The sequence below is a fragment of the Belonocnema kinseyi genome, chromosome 9 (assembly GCF_010883055.1).
Source record: "Belonocnema kinseyi isolate 2016_QV_RU_SX_M_011 chromosome 9, B_treatae_v1, whole genome shotgun sequence".
NCBI lineage: Eukaryota > Metazoa > Arthropoda > Insecta > Hymenoptera > Cynipidae > Belonocnema > Belonocnema kinseyi.
This window is the reverse complement of record NC_046665.1, coordinates 109,133,517-109,149,706: the sequence shown is the minus strand read 5'-3', so window position 1 is coordinate 109,149,706 and position 16,190 is coordinate 109,133,517. Positions and strand designations below refer to the sequence as shown.

Here is a 16,190-nt window from a genome sequence, read left to right as displayed (position 1 = left end):
GAGGGAGCTCTTCTTAATATTTTGACACCAAAATCATGTCGATACACCTTACCGACTGCGAGTAAAGCCACCCACGCTTTAACTTGACAGACTGTATCTATACTTGTGTAAATACGTTCGGTTGTTTTGTCGAGTAAATGTAGAACTCTGCAATTGATTTCATGAACATCAACGTTTCGTACAGAAAATGCATTTGGATGGTATTTTTCGGATAGATTTTTACTGGTCGTCGGTACGTGCGGTAGTATTGTGCTTGCAGGGAAGCCTAACGGTGTGTGGTGGTCATGGCATTAGCGACGCTGGTGTGGTCATCATGTCATGCCCACAAGAGTATTGTGGCTTATTGTAGTCGCGCTGACGTCACATAGTGATTAGATATGGGTCTGAAGTGGGATAGTAAGAGGATCCCGACCTACAAGGAATACCCTGGTAAGGTTAGGAGATGAAAGACAGAATATGTTTATAGTTAAGACGAGAGGAGCTCGGAGAGCACCTATTTGACCCAAGGAGGGGTGAAGGGGGTTGGGATCTGCAAATAGCAATAACAGCGTCGGATTAACATTTTTCGGGGCCTGGAGCTAAACTTTGAAGGGGCTTTCTCAAGGGCAGAGAAACTCCCAATTTTGCTGAAACGTACGTAATTTTCTGGTGTCAGGGGCCCCTTGGCCCCCTAGGACCTGGGGCACTAGCCCCACGGTGCCCCTTGGTAAATCCAGCGATGACCAATAGTAATCCTAGAAAAGGCGGAAGGACGTATGAGGTGGGTCGAAGGAGTGTTTTGCTCGCCGAATATCTTATCACATGTCAAATTCATTGGAATAAAGGACAGTGTATTATCTTTGTAAATGTAAAAGTGTTCTTTTATTTGACCACATCGCCTCTCATTCGATTTTCGAGAGTGGAACCGTCCCGGTTGGTAACAATCACCTTTGCTATATCTTCATATCAGATACTAGGCAAATTCTGCTTCATATGGTAATTTTCGCATATTTTCAGTTAATAAAAACACTGCGAAATGTTTCCATAATGCACTGAACTTGATAGCTGAATTAACCAATTCACTTCGTATGGCACCGACTTTTACAGGTAATAATTGCCTAAAATCTCCTGATAGCATTTTTTTCCGCCGAATGGCAAGTCATTATTCATCAAATCACGCAGAGTTCTGTCAATAAAATCCAATGCATAGTGTGATGCCATTAGAGCTTTATCCGAAATGAAAATATCGACATTTTTAAATATTGTGCATCTTTTGATTGATTTTTGATGTTTGATACGGAATCAGAAAGTAAAGGAACAGGCATACCGAAAGTTTTGTGTACAGTTTTTCCATAGGGAAGTAATATTGCAGCAATCCCTGTAAATACCATCGTACAAAAAGTTTTCTTTTTCATTTGTAACAAATGATACAATGTAGTGTAAATGAACTTTTTCCCTGACCCACCTGGCCCATCAATTCATTTATCATGACAAAATTCAATATTTTATCGATAATATCCTTTTGTCTTAGGTTAAGTTTTTTATATTGTCTTTTGTCAATTTCTTCATGTTGGTAAGCTGAAACTTCATCACCATCGTTTGTTTGATCATAAATAGTAATATTGAGTTCATTTATTTGCGGCATCTTTAGTAAATAACTAAGATCGTATCTTTCACGTAAGAGATATGTATTAATTTCAATATATGCTCTTTGATGTGCTTCCATTAAAGTACAATTTCTATGAAAGTTTTGGGACATAGAATCTTTAAAATTGTTCCATAGCACTTCTGGATTATTTGGATGGCAGTATATCAAAATACGTACGAGCAAATGTCTTAATTGATAAGGCATCATCCATACTTCTCCTTCTGCGATTGCACGATTCCACTCTGTGTCATCTTCGATGACACCCAATGCTAAACATGCGCTTGCTCCTTTAACAGTTATCAGTAATAATCGTAAATGAAATAGTTCTACTTGATTCGGACTGGTAGGATACATTTTTCCAATAACGTTAAATTGTGCTTTTCGAATCACCCAATTAGATGTATCGACATTTGCTTCTTTCTTGAATACGTAATGGGATGGAATTTCTGCATACGTGAAATCTCTAGCTTTGTGATCACGTTGATTTAAGGCAAAATAAGCAAGCAACATAGTTAGCTTTTCTAACGCAGTTCTTATGGAATCCTCATTTCCTTCATCACTGATAGTAAAAGTTTGTTGAATATAAAAATCTACTAATAACCGTATAATAGAATGAATTTTATTTTGTAATGGTCTTCCGTATATTCTATCGCATGCTTCAACTGGACTGAAGTATCTAGTTTCTATAAAATTCCGAATTACGGCATGATGAATAACTCTTTGATCACAATCATTTTCGGTAAAAACTACTGTTGCAGCGTCATGTCCTTCATAGATATACTTATACGAATATTTAACAGATTTGATGCTAGATGCTTCTTCTACATTAATGTGACAATTAAATAATTGCAATAATCCGTCATTGTGTGAAAGAGCATATTGATTGTCAGTTGTGCCTCCGTCAAGACGATTGTAAACACCTCTATTTCTGCGAACAATAGTTGGATATTCATTTTCATCCATCACTGTTTCTGCTTGCAATTTGTTTGGAAAGTTTTTTCAGGATTTGCCTCTTTCATCTTCGCACCAGTCTCCAAATGAACCATGAATCATGTTTTTCATAACAGTATTATGAAGTATGGGATTTTTAACTGGACTGGGAATTTCAGCAGAGATGTAATTGTCAACTATTTGAGTAGTTATTTTATTATTTTGTTTCAAGGTTATCAATAGATTAACATGGGGTAATCCACGCTTTAGATATTTAACAACATTCAAATACGCAAGTACCAGACAATAAATTCTCCTGGATTTCACGCCAGTTAGGATTTCATGTCATGGTTATAAATAGGTATGATTTGCCATTATTCCTTACGATAGCCATAGAGTCTTGATAATGCTGTTACATATTGCGTGGTGATCCTGTAAACGATGATGGGAGGATTACCATTTTGCCAACATGGCTGCTTGTTTTCTCTGCTGTACGTTGTAAATGATCAACCAAACCTTGATAAGTATCAGCCCAAATTGTTTTTTTATTCCTTTTTCAGAAATGTATCCTATCCTCTTCCATTTTCACGAAACTGTCAACAACCCATTGTTGAAATAATCGCCTTCCCATTAAAAATACATGATCATCTCGAGTGGCCATTCTGTACTTGATGTATGCAGATCGTGATACCCGTATTCGCCAGTTAACGCACAATATATTTTCATGTCAATCCCTCGTACCATATGGATAAAATAACAGGTATATCCAAGGTTCAACATTGAGGTTCATGGAACTAACATATTTAAGCTCTGTGGTATCCTTATTATGTATTATCACATACGATTCTGGAATAGCGGCGTCAGCAGTTGTTATGAAAATTGCAGCAACCTCATTAACTTTATGAAAATTATCCCGCCCCCTATCCATTCCAGGTTTTGAGGAGAATAATAATTTCATTTTAGGTTCAGATTGTGTATTATCGTTCACCATCGATTTTTGTATCTCTTCATGCATCATTCGGCGTGATTGTGCGAATACATTGCAGTTGCGAAGATAATTATCTATGACTATATAATTTCCCTATTTAACGTATCGGTCTGGTTGCATCGAATATCCGTAGCTTCAATTTGAACGACGATGAATAGTTGACCATAAGAAGGACTTTCATCTGCAGGAGAATACAAAGACGTATTTATTTGATAGTAAATCTGACAGTGTATTTTGAAACAAAATAGGCCAGGTCGTCTGTTATTGGACTTCACTGAATTAGCATTGAAAGACGCAAAGGAAGTGTATTCTTTTACCACCTTATACGATCGAGAAAATCGGTCGATAGTTCGTGTGTGCCTTTAAATAAACTCTTGATTATCGGTGGTGGATCGGGTGACGTTTCAAGAATGACTTCGTAATGGCTACAACAATCATTAAATGAATTTTGTTTGTTTGCTAATGTTTCAGCTTGAAAGTCTTTGGCATTACATTCTTTACATAAAATATTCATTTGTCTGGCATAGTATTCAGGTACCGCCGGAGTTGCAATATTATCACAAATATTTTGAGGATAAACAGAAGGTTGACAATTTTGAGAAGAAACAGAAGGTTGACAATTTTGAGATACATTTTCATTTGAATCAGGGGCAATCATTTGCTCAATTCCCAAGGACTCAATTATTATATTTATTTTTGCTTGTACTTTCGTTCTATGAATTTTTCTGAGATTTTAATTGTTGTGAGTTTCCTTCTGACGAAGACGATATGCTCTTTGCTTCGTAGCATTCTTCCCTTGGTTTTGTCGTAATGATCCTTCTCCTGTGATTTTTTTTTGCGCAATTCGAGGTGATTCATAAATCTGTGTAATTTCTGTAACTGCAGTACTTGTTTCTTCTGCTGGCAATTCCCTGGTTTTTTTTAAAAAGGTTTTAGGAGTTTGTTCTGTGCAAATATTATCTTCTATTGTTACATTATCTTCCTCATTATGTATTTTCCTACAAAAAGAACGTTGCTCATCCGTTCCTTCTTGTCGTTAAAAAAGTAGAAACTGTTCTTCTTCAGCAAGAGATCGTTTAACAGAAGATTGACAGTTTTGAGGTACATTTTCATTTAAATCAGAGGTAATCCCTTGCTCAGTCTCCAAGGAATCAACATTGTTACTTGACTGCACTCTCATCCTTTAAATATTGCTTTTAATCTCATTGTAACGAATGTCCTTTTGACGGAGACGGTATGCTCGTTGCTTAACAGCATTTTTTCACGATTTTGTTCTTATTATTTTTCTTTTGTGATCACATTGTTACGGATGTCCTTCTAAAGAAGACGATATACTCGTTGCTTAGCTACATTTTTCTCACGACTTTTTCGTAACGATTCTTCTTTTGTGATTTTTTTCGGTTCAACTCGAGATGGTTCACAATCCTCTGAAATTTCTACCATCCCAGAACTTTGCGATTCTGCTTGAAATCCCTTAATTTCTAAATATGTAATAGAAGTTTGTTCTGTACAAACATCACTTCCAATGGTTACAACATTATTTTTCTCATTACTTACTTTCCCATAAAAAGAACGCTGCTGATAATTTATTTTTTGTTGTTTAAAAAGTACAACATTTTCATCTTCAGTGGGACAGCATGTAATTTTTCGTTTAGGCACTTTTAGTTTTAAAATGAAAATGATATACTAATTGTATCTTAATATCTTTACGTTCTTGTATAGATGTATCTCTAAATTATTTAGGTATCTTTCAAATTATCTGTTCGAATGTTAATCTATTTTGGTTCCTGTAAAATTTATCGCAAAGTATTTTTGTATCTGTCAAATGTGTGGTATCTTTTAAATGTAACTATTTTCAGTTGTATCTGTTTTCAATTGTATCTGTTTTTCAATTTACAAATTAATACAAATGACTATTGTATCATTAGATTATATTTGAAATTATGAGGAACAGTAGATTTGTTTTATTCAACAAAGCACATTCATTTATTGATTCAAATTACAATAGAACCAACCAAAGATAACAGTTTTTAATATTTTCGGTTACTATAAACTAATATTCTTACATTTTATCTTATAGGTAATAGTGAAGGATTATTTACAAAACCTTGCAAGAATTATTTTTCTATGCTTGCACTCGATTCGCCTCCGAAGCTGGCTCCTGCTTCTCCTTAGGAAGAAAATCATCGATTATATCATCAATATATTTCATTAGTAAGGAATCTTGCACAAAATACGTAATACTTTTGTTAGCTATTATCCATCATGGATGTGAATATATTGTGACCAATGAAGTAAGGCATATTGGAATACGATTTATAAAAGTATTCTGATGTGTTAAATATTTACATTCTACCCCACAAACTACCCCAAAAAAGTGTTTAATCTCATTTTTTGAAAATCGCTCGAAAATCTATCTGACTCAGTCCGATTTAATCTGAGACTTCAATTTGAATGAATCCGAATAGAATAGAATTGACTCGGATTGATTTTCAAATCATTTTTAATAAATTAAATTGAAAACTCTTTTCGCATTGTTTCGGACTGATTTGCATTAAAGCGGATACTGATTTCGGAATTATGTGTAATACGTCAAATTAGCTTGGCTTGAATTCCTATCCAAAACTTTCGCCAGGGTTGTCGATTAGGATTCAAATGTTTCTTGCGTGAATTCAATATTAATCATGTCAATAATTCTATCAATATATTCTTCTTCTTCACATATAGAAGGAAAGTACATGAAAAATTATATGTAGCATAACTTCAAAATTGTCCAAAATCTATCAATGAAAGATTGAGATAAGCTTATTCAAGCAGTGCCGTCACGCGTAATTAATTTAATTCAGACACACCGTGTTACTTCACTTTTATAAATGAAGTAAGATAGTTTATATACAGAAACATTTGTTAAAAAGTCAAAATTCTTAGATACAAAGGGCATTGAACCCCCCTTCCCTGCATGATGAACCATGATATTTTATTAACACCTCCACCCCTTAGAGTGTAACCTATTTTATGGATGACCCCTAAGGCTAAAGAACATTCTATTTAAAAAAAGCGAGGTTTGGTACTCAATGAACATTTATGACTAAAATAAGCTTAAATACGTCAAATAAAGTATTGACACATTTTCATTCAAAATGTCCTAAATAATTGGCTAAGGCATGCTCCAACGAATTATTCGTTTTTGAAAGTAAATTGGCAGGAACTGTTAGGAAGTTCTTGATTCATAGCAGAATAAACTATATGCCTGTAAGATACATCTTTAACCAGAACAGCGTCATATGTCACCCTAACCAGTGGCTTTTTGTAAGAAAGTGTAGAAATATTAATGAGAAAAAGCATCGAATATCAACTCATTTCCATAAGTAATGTTATATTCTAAAATTAATTTTTACTTTGTATTTTTATTAATTTCCGATTGAAATGACAGTAACTACTGAAAAGTTTTAACTTGGTGGCGCTGTCGATCCTACAAGCGTATACTTCTCTTATGTAATACATATATACAATACATTGGAATCGTGAATATTGCGGCAACTGCGCGGTCAATCTAAAGATGGTTTGAGATTCTTAATGCATATGCGTTATAAATTCAAGTGAAAATAGATAAGACAGCCCTTAAGGTGGTTTTAGCGTGACTCAGTGAGTCATATGAGAGTGTAAAAAAGTATTTTTGATTTACATGGAATCTTTTGTGTTTGAAAATCCGAAAATTAATTAAGATAGACATTTATGGCCGTCCCGCGATGTAAATCAGAAGAATAAATAAATTGATAAAAATATATCCCTCAACGGTTTGCGTATTCTCGACCATATATATGACTTCTGAAAGAAGCAATGCGGCAACGTCGCACTCTCTCCAGTCTCCTCTCTAGTACGCCATGTTCGAGTGCATGTGTATACACGAAATGTAACCTGACTATACGTTCAAGTATGATTGCGACGTTGCCAAGTGTTCACTGCTGCCTTCTTCGATCATGGCTACCGACGAAAGTCGACAGAGTTCTGATTGTTAGAAAGGTAATACATTATTATCAAAGGTTAAAAATTCTTTAAAAAATCAGACGAATTTATGAAGGTTCGGGGCACATTTTGTTAGTTTTTTGCATACGTAGCATGGATTTTGTGAGTACGGCACTCATTCTAAGCTCAAGTTCACTTGTCATTGCCATAAGCTGTATAGTAATTCATGGCCAAACGATGAAACTTTAATTAATTATTTATCTGTAAATAGACGGTCAATCAATCTGAAACTTCGCAGATGTATTCAAAAATAGTTAAAGAAGTTACAATAAAAATTTCAGCTTTTCAGCATGGATTTCGTTTCACGCTAAAACCACCTTAAAGTTTAATTTTAAGAGATAACACCGCCCGTTTCAATTTCTGCAAGGCAATGCCCGAGTCGCTCCAAGATTCTGGATTCCAGTGTACATATTTATTTGGCAAATTTTCTTTGACCAAGCTTTTATCAATTTTCTTATAAGTTTTGCGAATTCGCATTGATCACTGCGAAATTAAAAACAAAATAACTTTTCAGGAAACATTTCCAACTGTATATTCAGAATTTACAGTTCAATTAATTATGATTTGAAAAATTATTAATATCAAGTAAAACCACGTTCAAAAATATTTTTCGTTTCCGACTTCATATTAAACAATGTTCACTTTCAAATCTCGTACTATTACTGAAAGGAAAGAATATGAAAGTTGCTAAGTTGATATACGCAATTGACTTTTTACTTATAAAGTAATTGGTTGAAAAGCTTTTTCGTACTAAATAAAATTGATGAAAATGATGGCAAATTCTATTTGGTATGGAAAATATTTTTCAGTAATTGGTTTATTATTTAAAAGAAATACGAAAGTCGGCTCAAGTTACGCCATTCACATGCTTGTAACACCAAGAATACAAAATAAATCGTAAAAACAGAGAAAACTTTCATTATCACTAGAAATTCAAAACAAAGAAACTTGTCACAAAAGATTTTTATGAATTTTGCCCCCCCCCCAAATGCCCAGGTAGTATATGGATGGCCCCAAACGCTGTTCACCCGGCAATAAATGTGAAAATTTACCTGATTATTATAATTGAAAAATGATGTCAGCGCAAACCAATACCAGTTTTTAGGTTAAGTTCCAGTTTTTAAAGTTTCAGCGTTGGTATCTTTACATTAAAAAATGTAAGTCATATTCGAGTTCTGACAATGATTATGAGTAAGAGGATTGACGCCACTGAGAACGCGTATCCCAAAATAAATATTTCGATTCTATGCAGATCTCATTCATAAAGCGATTCAAGTTTAATGACATAAAATGCCTGTGAAGTTAGCCACACATCATGTCAATCTTGGCTAACAGCCTAAGAAAAACCAATTTTTATTAATGGCGCGAAATTCAAAAGTGATAATAATATTTCTTAAATTAGCCTCAGAATGTCCACATTAAATAATACTTTATTTCATCATATAAAATTATGAAAAGAAAGTCTATGCCTTTCAGTATATTAGAAGTACATGCAAAGTATATATTTCGAAGTATAATACCCAAGTTGAACCCGGCTAATATCGCCTTATTCGTAAAGCGTTAATTTCATTTATTTACATTTAAAAACATGTTTATTAATAATCGTTAGTTTATTATACTACAATCATTTTTTAAATGATGGTTTCGAAACTGTTAAGGCCTTTGTAAATAGTAATTGAATGCCAACCATAACTCTATATAAAGTAATAAAAAGCAACAAAAAATTTCACTTAAATTTTGAAAATGAGTGATCGAAATGATAGTAAATGATATTTCAAATTATTTACATTATTTTTAACTTTGTAAAAATGAACAAAAAATACAGCAAGTGTAGGTGATGTTTCATACAAAAAATTTTTAATGAAAATTATATGATTTTAAATGAAATTATTAGAATTTCAAGAAACTAATGGATTTTTTAACAAAATTATCGAATCTCAAACAACAAACTATAATTTTCAATAAGATGATTGATTTTCTCTCGTTTTTAATATGACTGATGACTTTTAAACAAAATTATCTAATTTACAATGCAATTATGTAATTTTAAACAAAATTTATAAACTTTCAACCAAACTAAGATTAAAAAACTAAGATTAAAAACAAATTATTGATTTTTCAAAAAAATTCAATTATATTTGAACAAACATAATTATTTTCCAACTAAAATTGAATTTACGAAAAAATCATAGAATTTTGAACTAAACTAATTAAGTTTCAATAAAATTAAAAATAAATTCAAATTTTGGAGGTAGACGAAACAAACTGGTCATTGAAATAAAAATGACGAAATTCAATTTCTTACGAAAGTCTCAATTGGTTACAGCGAATCGTAATGTTTCTTGCATATAATTATCTATAAATTATACAACATAAACTTAATTTTGCCTATAAACCAATAAATCATAACTATTTCAAGTTTATAAATGAAGAGTAACCAAAAAAATGATACATTTTAAATAATTTGAAGTAGTTATTAAAAAAATATGATATGATTTGATCTCTGTTCAAATGACATTGAGATAAGGGCCTGTAGTCAAAAACTGAGTAGCTTCAGCCATTTTTTGAATTTTTTTGTACTCCGAAAGTAATTAACTAAAAAAGCTTTTTCATACCTGATAGCATTGAAAAAAATTAATGTTCTTTGGTATTGAAAATCTTTTCAAGTAATTAGTTTGAGTAAAACGAGATATAAAAATTGGCTAGAAGACGTAAATTTCCCTACTCGGGGGCAATATGGCGGCTACAAAATGGCGGCTGATATTCATGCAATTCAATTGTACTCGAATGAAAATTACGACTTGTAGGTTTCTGGGAGCGTAATTTAATCTTGATATTATTATGGCCTTGCAAAAAAATAAAATGGTGAGCACAAAATGGCGGATAAAGGTTATGGATACCCAGTGGACGCAAAGTTTGGCGACGTGTTCACGACATCGTTACGACATCGTTACGACAAATTGACGACATATTATGTCCATGTCGTTAAGGTGTCTTTACGATATCGTAAATACGTCGTATGATCTGACGATGTCTTTACAATATTGCAAAGATACCGAAACGACATGGACATATGATGTCGTAAAGTTGTCGTAAAGATGTCATAACGATGTCGTAAAGGTATCGTCAAATGTTGTGCCCACTGGGTACAAAATGGAACAAACGTTCTACTATGTGATCTAATATTGATTGCAATGAAATTTCTGCGCTAGATACGGTAACGTTAACTTCCGCTGTTTAAAGATAACATCTTTTTTTAGCCTCTAAAACCTGATAGTAAAGGGGATACAAAGTACAATTTTTTCGAACACTGACAGATCTTATGCCAATATACTGCGATTTAGATAAATGGTTTCCAATTATGAGCGCAACGCCTTCATCCGCAGAGACAGTCCTTTGGCCCGGAGACTCATCTGCGTAGCATAGCCTAATTCTTCGGGGGTATACTTTTTACGAGTATCTTTTGTCCTTTTCCTTTTTGTCTGGTAACTTAACTCTTGAAAAAAAGATCTCGAAAAGGGGCGACCACTGCTTCCTGTTGAAGACCTTGACTCGGATTCATTGTCACCCGCGGCCTCCTGGTTATCGTCATTTTCAACACCAAGAAGAACCTCATTTTGAAGCCACACATCATTGTTTCTCTCAAAACCTTTCTCGGTCCGATGAGAATCTTTCCATCTTCTTTTTCAAATCGGAAATCAATTTTTGAGTATTTTTACACTCATCGTTTAAGGTGTATAAAGTACTGAGTTTTGTGGAAAGTGAACGTTCTATAATCTCAAAGCAGCTATTAGCGCTTTCAAAAATGTTGTTCTTGACGAGTCGGAACAATTCACTCCGTGTCGAATATAATTTGAAACTTGTTTTTTCATTCCCACACAGTCGTGCTAAATTTATATTTAAATATTTTTAAAAATTATTTAATATATTGATATGATAATCTTATATGTTTGTCATACATTTTCATTGAAAACTTGCACTTTATAAACAGAAGAATATTTTGCAAATAATTATTATAATTTTTCCGCTTATTTAACAAATACATTTGGATACAGTCGACAGAATACATTTATATATTGAAAAAACAAAAATTTTAAATACGGAAGTATATATTCGGTGCGCTGTATAACGAGCATTTATAGACGTAACCGTACGTTTCATAGAAAAAAATACCCCGAGCGCAAACCGGCAGCTTCCGGCAGCTCAATTTTTGATATGTTTTGCAGAAGTTCGTTATTTATTATTAAGATAAAAGAATAGGGCCCGATCTATCAATACTTTTTTCTAAACTCTGTTTTAATCAGCGTAAGTTTATCGTCAACATTTGAAAACTGCAGTCAATTAATTAAACATATTTCATATATATCTTTGTCTCTCTATTCAAAAACTGTGAACTATTGAAAAACTGGTTTTATTCCTGGAAGAGCATATATTTTTCTTTAAGCTTATTGTTAAATATATAATTTACTAATAATATACTTACCAATGTGTCCATCCACAATCATGACCTCGTCGAAGGAGATACTTTTGAATTGTATACCTGGATTAGCTATCGTACTTTTATATTCATCGTGAAAGTTTATTGTACCTGTTTAAATGTTGGATTCACTACCAATTTGTGAAATGTTAAAAAAAGGACTCACAGCATTCAGTGTCATAAGTGACTCATATTTGGTAGCTAAAGATGTCCCCCAAATTAGTACACGCATTCGAGAGTTGGACGCATTGTTCAAAACAATCTTCAACACATGTCCTTGTGCAGTTTTTAATGTCCTCATACCGTCGATGATATCGACGTAACCCGCGAGATCCCTAGGAAAAAATTGGACAAAACTAATATTGGGTAGTTTAGTGAGGTGAATAGGAAACTACTTGAAAAATCCGAAAACTACGATAAATCTTGGGAAAATTAAATAGCGTAGTATACGCATTTTTAAGTTAGATCAATTAATAAAAATATAATAGATTATTATACGAAAATATTACGCACACGTTCCAAAGCAGAAAAAAAGAGTAGGAGATCGACATAACCGCAACAATCAGCGTTAGATAGCCATAGATTGCATGTTATTGTAAGAATAGAATTAAATATAGGCCCAAAATTCAAAGCAGAAAATAAACAGGTAATGACAAAACAACTTTAAGAAGACGTATAACTGAAGGTTTTATATAATTTGCAGTTCAAGTTTGTAAATAATCTAGAATTTGAGGATAAAAATTGGTCTGCGCAAACTCCAAAATACTCACGACTTGGCACATCTCTGATTAGTACCCGACTTCATTCGTAACCACTGGCTACGCATGAAGTGAGCGCGAAGGTAACGCTATGAAGTTGGCTGAAATGCATCTCATTTTCATAATAGGATATTGTCTTGACAAATAAAACAAAAACCAGGCATCCCATAAAAAAGAGATTTAGGTCAAATTTGTCGACCACTTTAGCGTGTGCAATTTTTATGAATTCATCTTTTGTCGTATCTTGAATAGTTTGACTGCAAAATGGAATATTTTATTTTTAATTTTCTTTGTGGAATGCAAATTTGAATTTTATATTTTTTTAATCAAAAAATAATCTTGTAATACAAACAAATGTACATAGAAATTTAGAGTAGTCAAAAAGTGGTCTTAAAAATATATTAAATCGTCTAACTTTTTGAATTTCCATCCCAAATGGGTGGATTTGAAACATGACCTACAATTTAGAAAAAGACAAGTGTATACCAAAGGCCAATCCAATTGGTCAATTCTTTTGGAAGTTATTCACAAAAATCTAAAACCTTCGCTGATAAAAATGTATAATCGAATTTTCAACAAAAGAGTTTAATGTTAAACCAGAGGTGTATCTAGGAAAATTATACATTTTTAACAAACAAATTAAATTAACAACGAAGTAGTTCTAAGAAATTGAGTAATTACATGTTTTGTTTAAAAGTCAATCTGATGAAATGTAAATATCTGATCATAACAAGGTTAACGCTTATTGTCTATGAGATAACGAATATGTGAAGCAGTACGTTATGTGATCAAAAACCAAAATATTCATGTGTTAAATGATTAATTTAATTCTTTAATTATACATCAATAATCTTTTTCTCTTATCGACAAAGATGAAAATTGTTTCTTCTTTCGTTTTACACTTATCGTTTATCGTCAATTCTATTGGTAAATATATTAAAATAATATGAGGTCCTTGATGTAAAGCTAATCGCAGTAAGAAAAATTTGTAAATAACTATAAAATTGTTTATGCTCTTACTTCTCATTGGGCACAAAATTTTGTGAAGTCTTTGCGACATCGTCACGACATCTTCACGACATTTTTACGACATCCTATATCCGTCTCGTTTCGGTGTCTTTACGATATCGTGAAGACACATTAAGGACATGGGCATAGGAAACAAAGACATTGAAAATTTCGCCTCTCATCGACATAAGATCTAGTTCTCGGTCGGGTACTGCCACCTATTATTAGTTTTGCATCACGAATCCTAAGCCTAGAATTTCGATTGTAGTACGGGTTTGGTTCTGACCTTCGCTTGAAATAAAATTTATCAAGACTTAAATAGCAAGGCCGTATCATGTAATTCTTGGAACTCCAAAATTGAAATTGCTACAATAAAAAATCTAGGTATCTATAATTCTTAATAATTTTTTTTGCTATATAAAAATCAGTGTTTGTGCGCTCTAATCCTAATTTCAGTCCTATTACTATTTTTATTCAAACTTCATTTGATTTCTTCCGAAATTTGTACTTCTTTAATCTGAATTTATTCTAGGGGAATGCATTGTTCACGAAACGTCGAAAAAATTCGTCGTTTTGTACAAGATTGGAACACGAAATATCTTTTATGATTCGAAATGAATCATTGTGAAAGCATTAAATCTAATTTCTGAATTATATTCAACTTTATTATATTCGCATTTAAATAAAAGTTATTATAAAATATTTTATTGCAATTTCTTTAGTTTTTTCATATATATAATTTGTTTAATTTCAATGTTATTTTTTTAAAATCAAACTAAAAATACGCGTGCTAGAATAAGCTCAGTCTGCGAGCTTGGCTGTCCCGTTACTTTCAGAAGGGGAAACGACCTCAATGTTTGGACGCATATGTCACTGGTATGTTTATGACGTCGCCAAATCCGAATTAGAGGTTACTTTGTACTCTCCTAGTCAGAGATTCATCCTAACCTCAGAATAAAATTTTCAAATGGCTCAATAGCCCGCTTTTTACCGAAAATGAATTTTGTTGTCCTTTTTTATGTTTTCGGGTTTGATCGGCTTTAATATACTAGTTTCTGGATCATCCTACGCGGACACGGAGAGCACAAATTAACCCTGAATACGGATTTAGCGGGGTCAGAAACTTACTAATGTCTCATGCGTCCAAACATGGAGGCCGTTTCTCGTTTTCGAACTAACGGATTGGCTAAGCTCGCGGATTGAGGTGTATTTTGCGGTTATGTTCGACTTTTTTAGCTTAACCGTGATTTCTGACATAAATGGATACGATAAAAGATAGGATCAATCAAACTGACCTGAAAAAAATGAAAATTTGGCTATTGCCCATATTAGAATAACAAAACGGACTACTTTGGCAATCTTCCAAGGGTATTTTTTGAGGTTAGGTAATGACTTAGACCCTTTCAAGAAAAAAAGTCTGGGATCCACACTCAGCGATCCAAAAAACATAAGATAACTTCGTTTGCACTTATTTTGCCCCTGAAACTGGAAGATCTTTTGTTCTGTCTAACTGGAGGCAGTTTTGAGGTTAGGTTTGACAGTTTTTAATTTAGTAGCAGAAAAGCTCAGAACTCAGTTATGAATAAAAAGGATTATTTTTGCTATTTTTGGGTGTTTTTTGAGGTTAGAAGAAAATCCTAACTTGATGGGGCCAAACGGCCACCGCCATCTGATTCAGGGACCTCAACAACATAAGGTCGACATGGTCTGATCAAAAGATCAGACAACTTTTTTTTGTATTCCTGTGTACTTATTAGAAATTTGTAGTTTTCTTGAGAAAAAAAAAGTTTTGTCTAATTATTTTTTTTCGTAGCTTATGTCGTTAGTCCAAAAATGTCATTATTTAATTTTTATTGTTGTATTATAAGACCAAAAAGAAAAACTCTGCGTTCTATCGAAAAGTGATTATTGACAGATTTGTAGATCTTTTGGAAGCGCGCAATCTTAGTGTTTTTTTCCTATCTTGCATAATTTGATCACAAAATAAAATTTTTTAAAAATTATTCTCTGCACGATAAAAATTTGTATTTTCAATTTTTGTACGAAATTGTAACAGTTTTTATGGTAATATTTAAATTGTTTGAGTATCCGAATACTATGAATACCCGTGCATAGAATTATTAGTTCTTGAAAAAAAATGGTATGAAAAAATTTTTAAATGTGCTCACTTTTTGAATTTTTATTTAAACTAGCTGATTTACGGACTCGTTTCTTAAACGAGCCTTAAAAACGGCCTTAAAAAGTGTGCCAAAGCAGAATTTAATTTGATCACTCTTTTAAAAGCTGTAGCTTCTACACGATACAGACTACAGACTACAGGCTACAGACCACAGGCAGACAGATACTTTCGTTGAAACCTTTTTTTTTACTCTGGAG

The 16,190-nt window shown here is 33.0% G+C and overlaps 1 protein-coding gene across 1 annotated transcript; it reads right to left on the bottom strand.

Annotated features, from left to right (window-relative positions):
• Positions 1-1,390: 1,390 nt before the first annotated feature.
• LOC117180683 lies at positions 1,391-2,590 on the bottom strand. Its single transcript, XM_033373173.1, has one exon. It carries the CDS (start codon positions 2,588-2,590, stop codon positions 1,391-1,393), a length of 1,200 nt encoding a protein of 399 aa, XP_033229064.1.
• Between the last annotated feature and the right edge of the window lie 13,600 nt (positions 2,591-16,190).